General features: G+C 37.4%; 1 protein-coding gene across 1 annotated transcript in view; it reads left to right on the top strand.

Moving 5' to 3' along the window:
- Positions 1–692: 692 nt before the first annotated feature.
- VWA3A (von Willebrand factor A domain containing 3A) overlaps positions 693–20,324 on the top strand; it is a gene marked incomplete at its 3' end in the record, with an annotated part of 26,639 nt that continues 7,007 nt past the window's right edge. The window contains exons 1-20 of the mRNA XM_009321791.1: positions 693–757; positions 997–1,084; positions 1,760–1,884; positions 1,963–2,037; positions 3,436–3,490; positions 4,251–4,349; positions 5,419–5,525; positions 5,804–5,929; positions 7,250–7,358; positions 8,526–8,591; positions 9,039–9,164; positions 10,946–11,084; positions 11,174–11,277; positions 11,526–11,606; positions 15,841–15,935; positions 16,560–16,679; positions 17,556–17,630; positions 18,361–18,505; positions 19,504–19,702; positions 20,135–20,205. Coding sequence (XP_009320066.1) covers positions 693–757; positions 997–1,084; positions 1,760–1,884; positions 1,963–2,037; positions 3,436–3,490; positions 4,251–4,349; positions 5,419–5,525; positions 5,804–5,929; positions 7,250–7,358; positions 8,526–8,591; positions 9,039–9,164; positions 10,946–11,084; positions 11,174–11,277; positions 11,526–11,606; positions 15,841–15,935; positions 16,560–16,679; positions 17,556–17,630; positions 18,361–18,505; positions 19,504–19,702; positions 20,135–20,205 — 2,070 coding nt within the window. The remainder of the gene's footprint in view (positions 758–996; positions 1,085–1,759; positions 1,885–1,962; positions 2,038–3,435; positions 3,491–4,250; positions 4,350–5,418; positions 5,526–5,803; positions 5,930–7,249; positions 7,359–8,525; positions 8,592–9,038; positions 9,165–10,945; positions 11,085–11,173; positions 11,278–11,525; positions 11,607–15,840; positions 15,936–16,559; positions 16,680–17,555; positions 17,631–18,360; positions 18,506–19,503; positions 19,703–20,134; positions 20,206–20,324) is intronic.

Here is a 20,324-nt window from a genome sequence, read left to right as displayed (position 1 = left end):
GAGGACGGGGAACGGGGGAGCCTTTCCCCCGGTGAGGCGAGTCTCTGGGGACGGGATGGCGCGGGGTCGGTGGAGCTGAGGGGCCTTTCCCCCGTGCGGTGAGGAGAATCTCGGGGAACGGGACGGCGTGGGGAGAGGGCTGCTCTGACACCCGCTGGTGAGTGGAAGGGCACGGGTGGCTGGGGACGGAGTGAGGCGGAGGAGCCCAGCGAAGCGAAAGGCAGGGTTTTATGATCGTTTTTGCTCTGGTCTCAGCTGCGCTTAAACCCGAGGGGCAGCTCACCTGCACGCCTCCATCGCCGCGTCTCGCAGCCCGGCTGCCTCCAGCTGCCTGCCCCCTTGCTCCCGCCGCGGCTCACACTCGCCCCTAGAGCTCTGGGTTTTGCTTTGGTTAATCTTTTTTCTGGTTGAGCTGTTTAGATAGTCTCCCAGCAGCTGTGCATACATATAATTAACTGCATAAAATCCCTTAACAAATAGCTCTTGCAGAATAGTTCCTAAATGTGTTTTCTGTAGATGGATAATTGTAACTTCTCTTTGCAGCTGTTTTTTAATTTGCTGTTGTCCCACATGCAATGTTATTATCATATAAGTTGCTGACAATACCTTTTTTAATAGTATATGATCCTGAGGATTTAAGCTTTTTAATACTTTGTCTTTTTGCTTTTTTAACAAGGCTAAGTCTTCATATAATGGATACACACATCAGGAAAATGGCACAGTTGTTGGACAATGATCAGTTTTTGGAAAAAGTTGGGTGAGGATACTGTTACAAAATCTTGTTGGGACTTCATATGTGGATATAGAGTAAATAACCATAGCTTGTATAACCTATGTATTATGTCCCTTCAAAACATTTATCATATATCAAATGGAATGTGTAAACAAACGTCTAAGTATAAAACAGTTTTTACAGAAAAAACTTGTAAAGATGTTATGACAATACAGGGATATTATGGGTAATGAAGTCATCCCATAAAATTCATTGTCTTGTAGGGTGACCACAGAATCCAGTCTACAGGATGATCGTCCACTATGGCAAGATTTTACTGTGTCTCATCTAGGAACAGATAATGGATTGCTGGTAACACATATCAACAGGACAAAAGATCTGCTGGTAGGCGAGTTTTCCTGCTAAATGGAGCAACTAGAAAAGTAACACATACCCACTATAAATACAGAGTGGTGAATAAATAAGCTGATAGACAACTGACATGTTTCCTTACATATATTTGCATATACACACAGACAATTTGATAGATATAGTCAGTAAAGTCATGAAACTACATACAGTTTCTCTACAGAGATGAATCAGTCTGTGAACAAGTCAGGCAAATCAATAAAGGTAGATCAACTGCTGATACTGCATTTTTCTTCAGAAAAGCAGAAGACAATATATACCCCTTCAGACTCTGTGGGGCAGGTTTTGGAGATGCTTAATTTTTCTTTCTCTCTGGTAAATCACTGGGGTATTTCTTTTATTTCTTTTACTAAACTCTCCTATTTCTTGTCTTCCTTCCTGTCTCCTCCAAACTAAGCTCTCCTTCGCCTTCCTTTAGCTCACAATCTGGGGGTATTCTGAAACCTTCTTTTCCTTTGCATCCCACATCCAAAAGAGTATGCCAGTACCTAAAATTATGTTGTTCTTGGATATGCACTGCCAACCAGTAGCTGTCCTTTGGACTGATATTTTTGTCACATTTGAACAGCACGTTTCATTTCTCATACTGCATTTAATTTTTTCTTATTTGATCTATAGAGAGTACAAATGAAGAAAATACAGTCTAAAAAGGTGCAAACCACAGAAGAATGGCTAAGAAACTACAGTTTAGAATCCTTGCAATTAACATTAGAGCATCTGGTAAATGAAGGCAATATTATTTTGTAAGTACAACACTGCCCTTTCTTTAGTCAGTCCTAATTTGTGTGCATCTCTGATGCTAATTATGCACAGTGTTCCAGGAACTCAAGAAACGGTGTTGAAGAGATAGAGTTTACAGAAGAGACTGTTACTGATTTTGAGTCCAGACTTTCTAAGTAAGTATCCATCTTGTTTATGATTTTGATGCATAACTGGTTCTATAGCTCCATCCCCCATGACTACAGGTACTGCCTTAAATCTTATTGTGTTATCTCTGGGAACTTCAGAGTATCTCAGCATTAAATCCTTTCTGCTGAGATTTAGGGTAGGTGACAATTATATGTCACTACAGCTGAGGTTTTGGTTTTTTTTTAATGAAGATGCCTATCAACCAGGTTTTGAACTGAAGCAGTTAGCTCATTTTAGAAAGGCAGCTAGTGAATGGTTGGGTTTTCACAGGTAACGCTGCATATTTGTGGGTTATGTTTACTGTAACTTGGATTAGTTTCAAGTCATGGATCTAGTCATGAAAGGCAGCATTGCTTGGTTTTCTATTCAAGGAATGGAATGCTGAAAGGAGTTTGTAGTAACTAGGAAGGAAGAAACCTGTGTAGCTGATACGTGGAAGTTAAAAGTTTTCCAAGTGAATTTTAAATGTATAAAATCAAGGAAACTTAAATTGAGGAAAACATTTAACGAATAGGTTCAATAAGCTGTAGAGTAACCATAATGGTTTTGCTGGTCTTCACGATACTTGTTAGACTGTTCCTAGGAGTGCCACTACTTCAGCGTATCTTACTGTGTCCGTCATGAAGATCCAGAATCTTCAGAAAGTCCATCTTCAGTACTTGGCACCTGCACCATCTAACCGAACTGTCTGCAAATCTGGTTTAAAAAAGAAGTAGCTGTGGTGTTCTGAAAAAGCAAAAAGTTTTTCCCTCTTTGAAATGTTGATTTAAACTTCCTGTTCGCCAAATTGTAAAAACTATGCACAAGGTATTAAAAACCAGTTGGTTGAAGTAAAACAATTTTGGGGGACAGCAAGCACTTTGTTTTACCTCAGGTTATAGCTGTTTTGAAATGAAATTGTTGAAAGTTGTGCTGCAGTTAGTCCAGCACTTCCATGAGTGTGCTGCCTTTCAATCACAAGGTTATATTTCATGAGTGTCTTAAGCAATAGTGTAGTTTGTATTAAATACATCTCCTGAAAATAACCTATGTGTGATGAACTAAATTCAGTTTTGCCTGAGCTTCTGTTGTTCACACATACACATGGTGACTACCCCCCTCCTATCTCTGAACAGAATAAGCCAGCAACTGATTAGAAAGTATTTCAGTGATCCAGTTGTTCAGACAGCTACATATTTAATCAGTCAAACAGCTTTAGGGGAAGAAGTATTTAAGTGGTTAGCCCTGCAACCACCAGTTGTTTGAGAACGCTGAAAACAGTATTTTTAAGAGGTGATTTTGCATCCGTGAGAAAAAGGATGTGATGAGGACAAATAGTTGAATGTTACATTGATACACAATGCAAGAGAATGCCTTAGCTAAATGTGTGTTATGCCTTTTGTCAGAGTGATTGAACTTTATCAGCAGCGAATTCAGTGGCTGTTGCAGGACAGCAGAAAGGTAACTAACTTTGCAGTATATTTTTAGAATGGAACTGTATACGGCATTAAAGAATAAATTAACTTTTGAATACCAGTGAAAAGTGGCTTCCAGAAAGCTTCTGTATTTTCATTATTTACTGTGAGTTACACATCATGTGCAGTGATACTTATTTTGACAATGGATTGTTTTTCTTGATCTTTCATTGGTATGTGGTTTTCTGCTTTCTAGATTTAGTCTTTTTCTTTCTCTTAGCAGTCGTAATCATCAGGACCTGTCAGCACAATTTAAATGGGGGCAGACAATGTTAAGTTTAACCTCTTGACTGGAGTGGAGCTGTCTTGTAGTCCATTGTGCCCTCTCTTGTACAGCTGGTTAATCACTTACTGTGCCTAGCAGTGCTAATGCTCAGGAATGGGAAAGGGACCTAACTCCCCCTCGAAGGGGATAGAGAAAGAAGCAGCGTTCCAAAATCTAGCTTGCACAAAGTTGCTTGATTTAACCTGAAGGAGATGCTGTAGACAAAGTTATTTTTTATTCTCTCAAATAATGAATAGGTTGTCTTGGGAAGGAGGTAATATGGTAAAGATAAACTGGGCACCAGTAGTCCTCTTTCCCCACCCCCCATCCAGCTTTGTCACTGTGTCATCTTTATGCTAAAAAGCTTAAAGTGAAAATAAATACCTAATATTTGATTTTAAAATGGTGTTGTACAGAATAAACAGTAACATTTTTAAACTTTAGATAAGCTTAGTAATTACAATGACTTTTCTCTTTTAAGGTGTTTGGCCTTATAAAAGGAACCAAAGTTGGACTTGTGGTTGATGTGTCTCATATGAGTTACGGACCTAGACTACTGGATTTTCAGAAGGACCTTTTGGTAAGTAATAATAAAGCAGACTTTGGCAATTACAACATACTAATCAAGCTTTTGTGTAACTACAAGCCAGGAACTAAGTAGAAAAAAATCTGCTTAAATTTATAATATACAATACAGTAGAAGTTTTCTGTTGTAGAAAAGTATATTTTAAATGTCTTTGAAAGGGTAGTCTTTGTTAATGTCTACAAACTCCAGTATGTACCATAGTAATAATACTTTCCTTATTAATATTTGGAAGTTTCTCAATTCTCGTACCAGCATACTTCATGGAATAAACTTGCCTAACAAACAGCTGTGAGAGCTAGAACCAAGTTGTACACAGAGCTATTTATAGTAAATATAGTTTCCTTATGCCTTTATGTTTTGTCACAACAAGTCCCAATTCACAATTTCAGTCAGAACCTTGGTGAGTTAATCACTTCCTGAAGTCCCAAAAGAAACTTGTCCTTTATTGTGCTCTTTATTTTTATAAAACTTTTGTAGTAAAGAAGGAAGATGTAATGTGGCTGTTTTACTACCTAACTTTGAAACTTCGTACAATTTTATTTCCTGCATTCAGGAATTATTTAACATCAATTTATATTATCTGCATTTTTCATTTGTGTTTTTTAAATAACTCCTTCAAGAAAACTCAATTTTCACATAGTCTGGTTTGCTTAGCCTTAATACCTGAACTGTGGTTTAGCCCTATCCATGAATATGTATTAAACATTTTTTAGTAATTGCTTGATGGGTGATTATGCCCATTCTAGATCAGTATGTTGTTTCATGTGCTCGTCAACTGAAGAGAAAAACAGTTACCAGTACAACTGGTACCAGTACAACAAATACTTTCTGCCTCCTGCCCCATTAACAAACTGGCTGGATTGCCATAGGTTTGCAGGTTTTGCCTCTAGACTCATTACCAAATATTTGAATGTGTATGGCTTTTTCTTGGAAGCTTTTCTCTGTGGTAGCTGAAAATATTGCTGTCAACTATTTTAGGAAATTACTATTTTTATTATTTTACATAATAAACCTACTAGAAGCAGCACGGATAGTAACGTATTAACAATTTTTTATTTATTAGTGCTTAATAGATGAACAGCTATGTTATAAGAAGCAATTGTACTGCCTCTCATTCAGTACAGAAATTTCACCTTTGTGGGAGAGTCCAAAAAACATCAATGTTCATGTGTAAGTAAGTTCATTTCTCTGAAAAATAAAGGTGTTTCAAAGAAGGTCTCCATTTAATTAGAGCAATCTCTTGTAGATAATAGTGTTTTTCATCTTGTGCCTGTGGTGATTTGTAAGAGGGGAAAAAAAGCAATGAATTTTAAGTGCAGTCAGTGATTTCGAGCTGGTTGTTCATGCATAAAATATCTTAGCAGCTCCTGTGATTTGTAGTAATCTTCATAATCTATCTTAATTAGCACCTGCACATTAAGTGTACATATTCCTTCCCCCCCCCCCAGGCTGCATGAAGCAAGACAGTGGATACAACAGCTGGAGCCTGGTCAAGGCTGCAATTTGCTGAAAGCCTTAAAGCACGTCCTTACGATGAAAGAACTGAATTCTCTGGTTCTTATTGTAGGAAGCTGGTAAATTCGTTATCTGTCCTAACAACAAGCTTTAACTTGGATACAGAATTGGTACAAGAATCTGAACTTGATACAAGAATAAATGGAAAATTTAAGATCCAAGTTTTATGTGTTTTTAGTTCATGCCACTGAATTCCTTTATTTCTTCCCTTTTTTACTATTTATAAATCTTCTCTTTTCTGATATGAAGCTACGTTTTTCCTTTGCAGATAAGTTATCACAGTAATCCATTGAGAGTCTGCTAGCTCTAATGTTACATCAATAAAAATCCTTCAGCATCATTAAGGATGTCACTGAAAGGGTCCACACCTCTGGGAAGATTAGATTATGAGCTAGATTTTGCTGTAAAATAGCATTAAGCATTCAAAGAGATGTGATCTTGTTGCTGATGGAAAACTTAAAATGTCTGATTAAATAAATGAAACCAGGCTGAGTTTAGATAAATTATGGACTTAAATTCTGCCATTCTACTGTCATCATTTGAAAACTTGCAGTATTGGAGGCAGGATTACAAGAAAAAGACTACAGTAAGGATTCTGGGAGTGTTACCGTACTCCTAATTTATTAATTGTATTTATTTTAAATGTGCAAAAAAGGGGATGGTGTAAGCTTGGCAAGCTTGATATTTAGGGTGATTGAGATTACATTTCAGCTAACTTACTGAACACACAGTGTTCAGTTAAAAGGTTCCAAGCTTTGCTTAGGTCTGCTTTGAACAGAAAGCAAAAGTTTATAGTATGTGCAAGTGAAAACTTCATTAATTTCTGACCCTGGCAGAAGTGTAGCTGGAAGGAAAGGTTTTTACTAGCCATGAAGAACCATTAAAACTCAGGGAATGAAAGCTGCGTGGGTCACTAAGTTCTAGACACAGAGCAAAGTTTTACTTTCTTTGGTGCCTTTGGAAAACAATAGACATCCTTACATACAGTCGAAGATGTGAGTTGAAAACCTCTATCACAGTTTATCACAGGGGGCAAAACCACAATTCCTGATTTTTAGCTTCCAGGGCTAGCAAGGAATAATTTAGAACATTTCCTCCAGAAGCCGTTATAAACTGGAATAGAAACTTAGTGCTTTTATTATCATGCAGATTTTCAAGACGGAACCAAACCACAGTAGTGGTTTGGTTTCAACCTCAGTAATTGTTGAAAGAGGGGGAGGAGGTTAAGTTACACTAAATGACTGGATTACATTCCCATGATGTGTTATTTCTTTCCCTCTTAGTTTTCTTCCCTGTTTTCTTCAGTATGGCCTTTTTCCCCCCATTTGATTACTGCCATTTTTAATATCTGTTTTTCCTTGTTTATTTATTTATATCAGCCCTGATCAGTCTTTGGAAATACTGTCTGACTATGCTCAGCAGTGTGTGCTGGGGAGAAAACTGCAGACTCATGCTGTTACATATGATTGCAGCAATCCTGGTTCTCTTGTAAGTAATTGTGTTAATACTTCAGTAAGTGTCCTGGTATTTGTTTCCTATTCAGCTGCAATGTCTTCTCTCACAAACTTGTGGAGAAGCTAACCTACTCTTTAATGAGTTCTTGATCTAGAGTTGTATTTTCTTTAGAGCAGATTTGTACACGTGAAAAAAATTGTTTGGAGCATTCATCTTGGTTCATACCAAAGCCAGAAGTGGCAACCAAGTGGTGTTGACAGGCTTGGCAGCTGAAGGGAAGCAGTTATTTCCAGATAATCATCTTGTGTGTTTACAGAGAAGACTTTGGGGCTAAGAGCTCTTTTGCAGGTAAAAGCAGAAAAATAGGGGACTTCAGGTAGGCAATATTGCAGTAAGGACAAGTGGATAGGGAGAGGGATCATAGGAGAAAGGCAAGGATTTGGGAGTGAGATCATACAGGTATGGCAGTCTCTGGGATAGGAGTATTTTTGTATGGCATAGCATCAGTGCAAGACCTAGCAGCCCTGCTCAAATCACAGTGTTGATCATGATCAGTGGTTTGGATGTTAGCAATGACTGCCTGAAGGAAGAGGAGAACAGAAGGATAAGCGGTTATTTTTTATTAGCTTCTGCATAGAAACGTGTTTTTTCGGTGTTGATTGTTTGTTTAAGCTTTTCCCTAAGGCATGTAGTGACTTAAGTGGCAGGGAGGACTTGGTTGAAATCCTGGTTTGAAGAGAAGATTGGATGCAGCAAGGGGATTGCAGTGGTAGATGGTAGGAGAGAAGAAGATGGGAGAGGTGAAAAAAGCAGCAAAGGATTTAAGAGGTTTGCTTGTTGTGGGCGGGGGAAGGATAGCCTAGTATTTATATTTGTGGACTTCGGGGATATGCTTTTGATCTGACTAGCACAAGCCTGCCTTCAAAGGAAGAGAAAGTGACTGGCATTTTAACACAAGGTGAATGAACTTGACCCTTAGTGCCTATTTTGTAAATTTCTTTACTGAGTTAGTTTTTCAGCCATATTAAAATAAGACTGGTAAGAAAACAATGGAGACATAATTACTTTGACTTTCTCACTACATGTACCTCAAAGATTCTTTCTCTTATCTCTAATTGAGAATTGAATACCAAGAACCCATGTTATCAAAAGAGACTACCAAATCAAAGTAACTCTTTTTCTTCCTATTTATATATGTAGGCGGTTCTAAAGAACCTTGCAGAAGCTGTAAGAGGCCATTATCATTGCTACTCTTCGAAGGGAGAGGTATGTGACAGCTAGAGAGGCAAAGCATTTTCCTCTCTTTTTGCTGATTCTTCACTTTGAGAAGGTAAACTAATTATCATCTGAGTAGAAGTTTATAGCAAGACCTGGTGCTGAGGATGTGGTCGATAAACCTGCGGTTAATTCTTTCTGCAACTGAAAATGCTTTCCTAAAAGCACCATAAATTTTGCAGATATTGTTCACTGACTTAAAGCTGATGAATAGGATGAAAGCAGTGGCTTATTGTAGACTGATTCAACATAATAAAATAATACCTTGTTTATAAAATGATGAATAACTTACATGCAGTGCGTTAGACAAATTTACACTCAATTCTGCTATGCCAGGCAGTCTTGTATAGATGTATGCACATCAAAGTAAGAAAGCTGGGTTTGGTTGGTATTTCAATAGTAGTTAACTTTTTTTCCCCTTTGTTTTTATATGTACAGAATTTTGATAGCAGTGATGTTCATCTGCTACTTCAGGAATCCCAGAAGGCTAAGGACCTACTCAAGAGCATCAAACAGACTTTTCAAAGAAGAATTCGTGGCTCACTTATTAGTAGAATAGCAGATGTATGTGTCTTTTTATTTTCGTATGTACTTTGAAGTATTGGGTAGAAGTTTTTTGTGTTCACAATATGAAAAAAAATTGTATGACTAATCCAGTATTTTGGTAAGTGAACTTTGAATATTATGTATTGGCCATCCATTGTAAGAGCAGATTAAGGCCAAAACCAGTAAAGGAGACATTTTGCTAGACATTCTCCAAAATGCAGCAAGTTTTATAAACCAACCAAAATGCAATGAAAAGAACAATTGTACCATGATCGTAATGGAAATCTAAGAGAATCACTAGCCTAACTGTATGCATGATCATTTAAATGAAGTTCCAACAGTTATTTAAATTGGTAAGAAGATACTTACTCCTACCTGATTAAGGTGGACACTTAAGTCAGTTACAAAATCATAAGGGCTTGTTTAGATCCATTGCTAGTGTTGAAGTTAGGAAGCTACAGTCCATTACACATCTGTCTCTGTGTTGGTTCTGTCTTACCGTGAGGGTTTGGCACCATTTGTTCAGTAACATTTGTCTTGGTAATGTTTCTATTTTTATGCCTTATTTGACCAACATGCCACAGGTTCTTACCTTGTTTGTCTTTTCTCCAATAAAGTAACTTCTAAGTTCTCTTGATGAAATATGGATGAGGAAGAAAAAGAATCTCCTGTGATTTTTCTTTTTTCTATGGAGAGTTTTGATAATTTCTAGTTCTGCTTTGATGTGGTAGAGAGATTATTTACTCATGTCTTTCTTTCACCTTGTGCAGATAGTCTTAAGTGGAAATATGCATCTCTCTTTTGCCTTACTCTCATCTCTCTACTTTCTAGGGGCCTGGAAGTTTAGAAAGTGGCTGAATTCACCTATGGTTGCTAAACTTTAATGCTAAAAATTTGGCAGCACTGTTTTACAAATCTGTGATTATTTTTTTTCTTAACAAAATAGTCTGTTCTCTGTCAGAACTACTGTCGGCAGTTGTGTGTGGTAGACAAGTCTGATCTGAAAGAGGGACTGAAAGCTTCCATTGAGTATCCTTGCGTGTCTGGTCTTCTGACCTGAGACATTCTAGACAGGAGGCAAACTGGTCATTTGTGAATAATATTTCTAATTCTGTTTCCCCTCATCCTCCCTATTCCATATATATAGAATTCTTTCATCTCTCTTCCAACCTCATAATTACTAAGGACCGTGTAGACTACATATGGAGCAGACGTCACCCTGAAATGACTTAAAGGCCCTATATCCCCAAATAAAAGCATGTCATTTCAGAAACATACTAGTCAAGCATTCTGTATGAAAAAAATCTCCACAAACTTCTGTCCATTCATAAAACAAAGGTCTCTTACCCCTTTTTGAAACAAAGGAATTCTAGTGTCCCGTAGGAGTTTTTGTGGACTTGTTTCCATTGGTGTGAATGAAGGTAGAATGTGGTTCATTTGACTCTGTGCTCGGTGCAGGTAGAACATGGGGCAGTTCAGGTTTGATCTGTGTGTAACGAAGATCCTTTTCCTACTTCCTTTTCTTAGAGAAATGATTGGCTGTTTTCATGCCAGTATGTATAACCATGATGTTTTAATTTCCCTGTGGGTTTTTGCATTGTGGCAAGCACAGTGAAGTTAATGGAACATTGTCCCCCAAAACCTATTTTTAGGAGGACCAATTCTCAAAGTATTTTGCTTGTTGAAATCCCAGCACTTTGAACGTAAGTAAAACTAATATTCCATGCTGGATATTTTGAATTGAGGGTAAAAAAAATTATGCTAAAACTTGCAGGAGTTTTTCTTAAAATCCATTTTAGGTTTCCACAGAATTTGCAAATACAGCACCTTCCAACTTCTTACCAAAGCCTCCAAAGCACGAAGGACCATTAGTTATTCAAACACCATGCGTCCTGGCCAAAACCTCAGCAGACTGGTTAAAGACAAATGGATTGAAAGGTAGCACAGAAAGAAAAGCTTAACAGGTATGGAACATGAATTAAAGACAGAGCATGTGTTTCATTTAATTTCTCTCTTCCTTGCTATAGCTAAAAAGTTAAACCTCTATCAAGTTTTGGCTCCCAATGCTTTCTCTCCTGTGGAGGAATTTGTACCTATTCTTAAAAAAACAGTATCATCAACTCTACATGAGGTAAGTGATGGGGACCCTTTCTTTTTCTTGGGTGGGTGGGTTTTTTTTCCTTTCTATTGCCACATTTTTCTAATTAAAATCAGTACTTTATAAGTTAGTGAAGTCCTCCGGGCTTTAACTGAAATTTGAGTCACAGATTCAAATCAGATACTTATGCCATTCTTAAGAATGATTCAGGAGGGAGTTCTGTGTTAGTGTAGCTTATATAGACTTCTGTAAACACATAACTGTATTATTTATCCTTCTAGAAAGCGATGATGCAGTTTGAATGGTATGATGGAACCGTGAAAAATATCCATGTTGACCTGCCAGTATTATACAACTATCAGGTGAGTTGTCTATAGTGATGTGGCCTTCTCAGGGCTAGATTACCATCTAATTATTCCACATTAATTGACCTGTTACATAAGTACTGCAGGGATTCACATGCAGACAGATGTCCGTGTAAGTCTGCAGTGATTTGGTCAGACTTGGGACCCAGATTCTTACGGCAGTGAGGAAGGAGGTGAAGTAAGAGAAAGAGTCCATCAGTGCTGCTCATAAATAGAGCAGTGTGCGTTTTGCAATCTATGTGTAAGAATGTATTTACATTATTTTACCCATGTATGTATGAATCTTTTAGCCTGTACATTGAAAGGATACAACACAACAGAGTACTCCTGCTTGCTTTAACAGAACTGTCCCATTTCATCTTGGTTTAACCATTTAAAAAAAAAAAGTTTTGTATTTTGTTTTCTCTCTTTGAAAGTCAAACAGGTTTTATGAAGAAAAATGTCTAATTGTTACTGGCTAGACCAAGAAAGACTCAAGGCATAGCAGGAACATTCTAGGAAGTAGTGTGGGAGCAAGCTTGGATGATTGTTGCATGACTTGAAAGATGTTGTGAGATATGAAAGTATGTGCAAAGGCACATAACATAGCAGCAAACCAGAGCCTCTGCCTGTCATAACAACCTAGTCCCTCAGATGTGTAGTAAAGAGAGTCAAGGCAAGGGATTATTTTGAAATAAAAGTTTGATCTTAAACTATCAAATAATCCAGAAGACTGATTGAATAAAGGATTAAAAAATTATACTGTGACATGAGTTTCTTTGGTAGGTGAGCTTCTCTCAACTCCATGGATGGATGGATGGAGATGGGGAAAATGGTGAATTAAAGGGAATGATGAAAAAAGACACAGTATTCCAGATCAGTGATGTTGATTTCTGCATGTGGGGAAGACGGCAGAAGCGTATGAAAGTCTGCATTATGAAAAAAGCCACAGGAATAAAATTAGGTTGCCTTGATCAGGATCTTGCATTAGTCTGTATTCTATGTTTGGATAATGTGTACATACACGTGAGTTTCTTCCTCCTGTGCAGTTTGGGGTGGATCCTACAGCATCCAGAATCCACTCTCCTTCTGTCTGACATCCTGCTATAATACCTTAAGACCAGTAATGTAGTACAGTCCATATGGAGAGTCCAGTAGGATTTGGAGATACAGTCTATATTCTGAGTTCAGCATCTGATCTGTACTTTCAGAGACATCACAGTAGCCTTTTCGTTGTGAATCCTTCACCCTTTCCACAGGGGAAGTAGCTAGTAGTCTCCACTGTAAAATGATGAGATTCAAATCTAATAAGCTCTACATGATTGGCAAATGGTAATGTTCTGCAGATGGTGACATCGGAATTAATTCACTCTGAAATTACTCTTTTACCAAGAGTAGCATTTTAGTCTTGACAGTGTTCCTACAACACTCTTGCCATGCGTTTAGACAGAATATATTTTTGCTAATGTGAATGTCAAGGACAAATTATTTCGATGTGTTTTCAGCATAACCAACCTGTTTTTAAGAATCAGAAAGCAGAAATTATTTCTGCTTACTTTATAGAAGGTTGTCATACTTCTGCTTTACTCTAAAGTGTCAGTAGAAGCTGGGTATTTGTATTTCATGTTTCAGGATATGCTTAACTGTTCTTTATACTTAATGCGAATTCTGAAAACTGCCAGCATAGCGTTGCAAATCACATTCTTCTAAATTATTCTAGTTTATCCCCTTTATCTACAGCTTGCATAGAGGTGTGGGTTTTTTTTCCTCTCCCAAAGTGAGTGTGGTATGAGGAAAGTACACTCTTCAGGCTTAGCTGGGCGTGTGTGGACAGTGGATGCTGCAGCTTTGGTTTTGCAGCTTTGTGTGCAAGGTGAAATACTGTGGAGGGATTTGAGTCCTGGGAAAAACAATAGGATTGTGTCATTGTGCAACATGGTATGATAAGCAGAGGCACCCAGTGCTTTTATATCTAGAGCTCCACATTCTACACTAGAGGCAAGACAAGAACTGTTCTCATCCTGGGGCAAAAAGTAGCAATCACAAAATGGAAGCTTTTAAGGCTTGTTTGCTATTAGTTAGCAGGAAATAGTGGGAAACTATTTTTATGAAAGGGTTCAAGAGATTGAGCACACCCTGTTATGTAGGCTCAGAAAGCTGGCTAGAGTTCAGAAAAAAAGTAGGTTTGTCCAATGATACCGACTGCCCCATTTAGTTTGAGAAATCTGTGTAATACTTGTAAAATACCTACTCCATGCCTTCCAGTCTGTGACTGTGTGTATAAAGGCTGTTTTTCATTAGTCTTTCAGGTCTTTAGGAATCCCAGTAATTTCCATAGCAAGCAATGTGGAGTTTCCCTTGGAAGATTGAAGGGGTTGGTGAAAATGATTTAATAAGACTAAAAGTAGAAAAAACATCCAGCTATGTACTCTGACCTCACCCTTGAGGCAGAGACGGAGATGTTGGTGATAAATACGGCAGACAGAAAGTAGGCGAGATAACTGTTTCTTTTGTGTGGCATGTGTGGTGCTCTCTAAATTGTAATCGAGTGGCAGAACAAGGTAATATCTCAGTGACTGTGTCTCTGGTAATATAAGTGAATTTTTCATTGGGTAACTTTTTAGCAAGTAAATGATTTTTAAACTATGCAGGTGGCATTGGCTTTGGTGTCTATCTAAAGGGAAGATTTAAAAGAGAGCTTACAAACAACGTTGTAGATGGTGTCGCTGGTGAATTCAGTAAGAGCAGTAAAATCCCTTATGGATAATAGATTTATGTTAAGTATTGATTGCATTGTCTCAAGTCAGAGCAGCTTTTTATTCCAAGACGTGTTCATTTGTGTTAAGCACAACTGGAATTTTGTCAAGCACAATAGGATGGCCATTCACTTTGAAGAAAAGATCGGTGTCTAAGGCAACGCTCTGTATGTGTTCATACCTTTCCTTCTGTCTCCCTCGAGCTACATTGCACGCTGCTCTCTGCCATCCCTTACATTCACCTTAAGTTTTTGAACTGGCTGCACGCTTATTATCCTGCTTTGCATTTGCCTTCAGCCTGATAGTTGCCAGACTTTCTTCAAGAGGATAGCAAGGCTGCTACTAGAGTTTTCTCCTCAAGCTTGCAGGTGAATTAAGAACACTATTAGGTCAGGGATGTTAGGATTTTTGGGTATTTGCCATGATGATATTACTATATAGATAACCTTAAAACTACTGGCACACCAGAATATTTACACTGTATGGGATGTTGAGGATCTTTGAGGACTTCATTAGCTCTTTTAAGTGTGGAAGAAGTGGAGATACATGCATATACAGGTAACATAATGAAGGCCGCTGGAATTCTTACAGACAGGAGTGATTCTTGAGGATTTCCTCCTTGGTCAGAATGCAGATCGTCAGGGGGACGAGTTCAATAAAATAGAAGCTGCTTGGGGATATTTGCAGCCAGGGTGTGTAATATAGTGGTCTATTCCATTGTTTTTCTTTTCTCTCTCCTGTACTACTCCACTAGCAGTCCTGACAAAGGGCTATGGGAATGTTTCCAGGCAGGGCAAATATTTCTTTAAAATGGAGGAGGGATGAGAAATCTGTAGAACTCTCTAGTCAGACCACAAAGGAGAGTAAAGTTTAACTGGCTCACATGAAAGCAGCTTCTGGCTCTGTGGTCACTGGTAGATGCTTGTGTTTGTGCTCCAAAATCATGCTTTTTTTCTTGAGTTCAGTGTCCTTTTCTAGCTTGATTTGCCTTCATACATATAATGCATAAATATGTTTGCAAAGGTCATATTCTATAGAGTTTGGACAAATTGCCTTAATGTCTTCAAATTGATACTGTGTTAAAGAATGATATGTGTTTGAAAATGTTGTGTTTATTTTAAATGATGTGTTTTGTTATGAACACTGCCTAAAATTGCTATTGAAGAAATGGTAAGCTTGCAAAAACTGTATTTTGAAACTTTTTTTTTCTTTTTTTAATGTGCTTGACCCTTATTTTGGGACATGCCATCAGGGGGAAATGTGAAGAGACTTTAGACCTTTAGACCCCTCGTTGCTTTTTTTATCATTGTATGTTTTTCTCATGGACTGTATTGTCTTACCTTTACTAAGAATGAAATGCTACTGTCAAAATGAATGAAAGTCATTAATTTTTTCAATATTATGCTGTCATGTTACTTCCAGATTAAGCATTTGGCAGTGAAAGACTTACTTGAATTTTTTATTTTTAACTCAAATTTTCTATATTTTATGCACAGAAACTGCTTGCTAAAATGGTAAGAATCTATGAGAAACGAATTGACTGGCTATCTGTTGCCAGCAGAAGAATATGGGGAAGTGTTTGTGAAAGGAGGTATTGTACTTTGATAGTCCTTTTTTTGTGTATTGGTGATAGTTCTTATTTGCCAGCCTTTGCTTTGTGTGTAAGTCAGCACCAGGTAATACAGGGCAGAAAATAGTCAGATGTAGAGGCAACAGTTGCAGGTATAACCAGTGTAAGCAATCCACTTTTGAAAACAGATATTGATATTCAGCTTTTTTAATAATGCAGTGAATTTACTGAATCCAGTGATCATCAGACAACACAAAACTGCGATTTCCACGAGACAGAATGAGACTCTTAAATTTGAGTTATCTAGAAAGTAAGCCACATGTTTCAGATGTGTTTTGGATATTTAAGTACAGAGAAGGAAGAGGACCTGTTTAGGGTTCAACAGCCATTATGGCAGTACATGTGCCAGTACCCTGATTATTGCATAGCTTAAGAAAGATAGATTTTTCCATTATTGTTACTATTTTTTTAGAATCTCACCTTATGTTTTGTAGATATTTTTTTTAAATATAGATTCAGTGTTTATACATTTTGATACATATCTAGAAGATACTTTCCCTGGTGAGTTATAGTACAGTGAAGATAAGAACATGTAATTAAATAAGATTTTTTTTTTTTTTTACAAATAACATGTTTCTTATATAGGGTGGTTATACTTGTTGATATATCAGTGACAAACTCCATGTATATCATCCGTATCCAACATTCTTTGCGGCTTTTACTTGAGGAACAAATGTCAAATAAGGATTACTTCAATATTATAGCGTAAGCAACTATTTAAGATTCTTTCAAAATAATTGTAATGCATTGCAATGAAAGAAGTATGCTGAAAGACTGTAGTTACTAATGGGCATATTTTAGATTTTTTAATTGTATTTAACCTTTTATGATTAGGTCCTTGCAAGAGTAGCACTGATTTATCGTTTTTGGATAGGTATATGGATCAGATGTACAGAGACCAGATTAGTAATTAAAAATCACTGTTTTGGATGAGGCTCACTGAAACTGATTGCATTATACATGCAACAAATTCTCTTCCTGCTATATTGTTCATAACAGTATCAGTTCACATGTCAGAAACTTTTACTGGAAGAGGATTCTGGAGGTGTCTCAGGTACCATAACTGGGAACACCCTTTAAATTTTACAGTAACTCCAATACTTTTTTTTAATATGTAATAGTACTAAAATTTTGTACTCAGCACTGGTGGTCAGAAACATATGGCACAGCTGCTGAACAGCAGTTGGGCAGGCTTCTGAATGGCAGGTAAAAGCAAGAGACAGCACCTCATGGAGTTCCAAACCTGGAGGGAGAGCAGAGCTGTTACCTCAAAAGAGAGATACAGGCAGCATCTGAGGGTTGGGGTTGTTTTGTCGCAATTGTTCCTCTGAGCTTTTACCAGCTCACTTTAGTATCCTGTTCTGGAAAGAAAAACGTAGTCTGACCCACTACCTTGAAAATCTGGCAACCCCCGAGTGATGGATAAACGTGAATAAATTGTTTGAAATGGGAAGTAGCATCAGACAATTTTACATCTGTAATACCCCAAAGCAGACTTTTATTTTTCAGTGAATTTACTCGGGGTTTTTTTTGTTCTAAAGCATAGTCTGAAAAATAATTGCTGTTATCTTTCCGTGACAGATTTGGGAGTGATGTTGTGCCTTGGCAGCTGGAACTGGTTCCTTGCCAACCAGAAAACTTACAAAATGCTTGGAGGTAGGATCAAATAACTTTCCCATACATCTGAATTAAGTGATTGTAGGTACCATGAAACAGATAAAACAGAGAAACAGATTTAAACAGCATTGTGAACACCTTACAAAATTGATAAATTTTTATCATATTACAAAAATAGTTTGCTATGAACTGTTCTACACTGATTGTGATGGTTTGTTGCGAAAACAGCATTTATAAAGTTTAATATGTCTTAGTGGCTTTGTATTTCATACGTATACAGAATATATATGTGCACAGATATAGAAGTGTGTGTGTAAGAAATGCACAGGTTACATGAAGAATTGAAAACTGCTTCAAATTCAACTGGGATGTGAAAGCTAAACTATGTTTCTTCCCCACATTCACTGGAAACAAATCCCAGGTTTCTGTTTGTGGAGTCGCACCCTCTGTGGTTTCATTATACCTCTGTGGTTTCATTTTTATTCCTGTAAGTTCTACTATATTACAATTTTTCTACATAAAGTTAAGAGAGAATTATTTCATCTCTGTGCTCTGAATCTTATCTTAAAAACTAGTTTGCCATGGTGGCGGTACAGAAACTAGAACAAATAATTTGGGTCATTATATAATCTGGTTTTGCTGCTATCATTGTCAAAAGTTTTAGACTCCAGTGCAGTGTTATTTAAGATTCTTAGTTCTCTTTATTGCTTTAAGCAGAAACAAAAGCTTTTGTTGCTTCATTCTTTGAACAGTAAACATTGTCTTTTAGGTGGGTGTTGAGCTTGCAGTGCAAAGGGAGTAGAAACTTCATGAGTGCTCTCAGGAGAGCTGTAGAAGTAGACTTCAAAGACAAAGATAAACACAAATCACAAGGACTTTACCTGCTGACTACTGGAATACCTGATCAGGAAACAGTAAGTATCATCACAGGTTTTGCAGCTCTTCTGTAAGTTTCTATCAGAATTAATCTCAACTTTTTTTTTTTTTTTTTTTCCTTTCGGCTAGTCACCATAGCTTGTTAGCAGAATACTTCTCCTTTACATATCTAAGCCAGCACAACTATCAGGACCTCAAACTTCCATTTCTGCAATTGCTATTCATGTGTTGGAGGTAGCAATTATTAATGTGTGAATCACAGAAAATTCAAGAGGTGTTTTTAGGATTCCTTTCCCACTCCAGCTCTTGCCATCATTTCACTGCAAATTTCTGAGTTTGAACAAACCAACTCTGATTTTTCGTGTGGTATCATTTCTTTATAACTCATGGGAACAAAGCCACAAATAATTTTATGGTGGAACTCCATAGTACACTATGTAGGGACAGCTCCTATTTTTAATAACAATAATCCATTGCTTGGATATTATGTTTGTAGTGCATGTGCTCTGTGGCTGTTAAGCCACGCGCACAGCCTAGAGTTTCTGAACATATGGTGATCCAACTGGAATAACCACGCGTGCACAGTAGGGTGTCTTTTGCTTTTGTTACCAAACTTCTGGAAATTCTGGGCAAACCTAAGAAATCATTAAAAGCCCACGTGGATAATAAGAAAACTAAGGATACATACAAAAAGGCAAATGAGTAGTTCCATCCCTACTTCTTTGCTTCAGTGCATGGCTACCTTGAAGTCCATGACCTTGTGTCTTTGATTCCCATAGCTACCCCATCTCACCTCATAGCTGCAGCAATGCTGTTGCCATTGTCGCTAGTAATAGTGGCAGTTTTTGTATATACGCATGATTTGAGGAGGCATTCAGCTACTCAGGGTATGTTCCTCTACTGAATTGCTCAGGTTGGGAGTGTTTGTACATCGGTTCAAGAACCAGTGGAGTAGATGGAAGCTCGTCTGAGGTAGAGGGTCACTACTGATTTTTTCTTTTTTTTTTTTTTTTCTTTTTTCTTCTCTGTCTTGCAGCACACAATCAGTGCTTATGTGGCTGAGGTTTGCAGAGGTTTTGATTTGCAGCTTCATGTCTGTCTGTTTAGTGTAACGGAGGATGTTGACTCCAATGGGATTATTCCAGCCCGCTATGCTAACCCAACTGAAACTGCCACAGCTTTTAAAGAAATAGTACAGGCAGCCAATGGGAGATTTCATTGGTTTGGAGAAGCAGGTATGTGAAAAGGAAAGTCAGCACATACTTCTCTCTCATTAATTAAATAACTTTTTTTTTTTTTCTCAAATCAAGTAGCTTACTTTTTAGGATGTGATAATGCTATACTAGCACTGAGATAAAAACAGAGGTCCTAATTTGATTAAGGCTTTCAGTTGTATTGCAGAATATTATAATGCAGCCTTAATGCAGGAATTTGATCCCCCTCCCCCCATTTGAATTCACTGTTTTCTGCTAGATATTTTAAAGATGCACATTTAAAATAGAGTTACTAATGTGGTACATTCAGACTGCCTGGCATACAGGAAACAAAGAATTTTTGATTCTTTTCATTGATATTTGGCATGCTCTATGAATTGTTGTACACTTTTAAAAAGATGTAGTTTGTACACTTAAAAACCCCACGCTGATTAGCATGTATTTGATTATCAGGTATTTTTGAAAGCAATGATATCACTGTTATTTTGTCTGAAATGGAAAAAGCAAACAACTACTCCCAAAAGGTATGAATTATATATATCTTTTTAAGTTATGTTTTTGTTCAGAAAAAAATTCAACAGTGTTTGTTTAGCTGACAATGCAGAAGATGAGACAAAATGAAAATCCTTGTAAGATGGGCAGG

Source organism: Pygoscelis adeliae, unplaced genomic scaffold, assembly GCF_000699105.1.
Source record: "Pygoscelis adeliae isolate BGI_AS28 unplaced genomic scaffold, ASM69910v1 Scaffold234, whole genome shotgun sequence".
In the NCBI taxonomy this organism is placed as follows: Eukaryota; Metazoa; Chordata; class Aves; order Sphenisciformes; family Spheniscidae; genus Pygoscelis; species Pygoscelis adeliae.
This window is presented reverse-complemented; position numbering and strand designations above follow the sequence as displayed.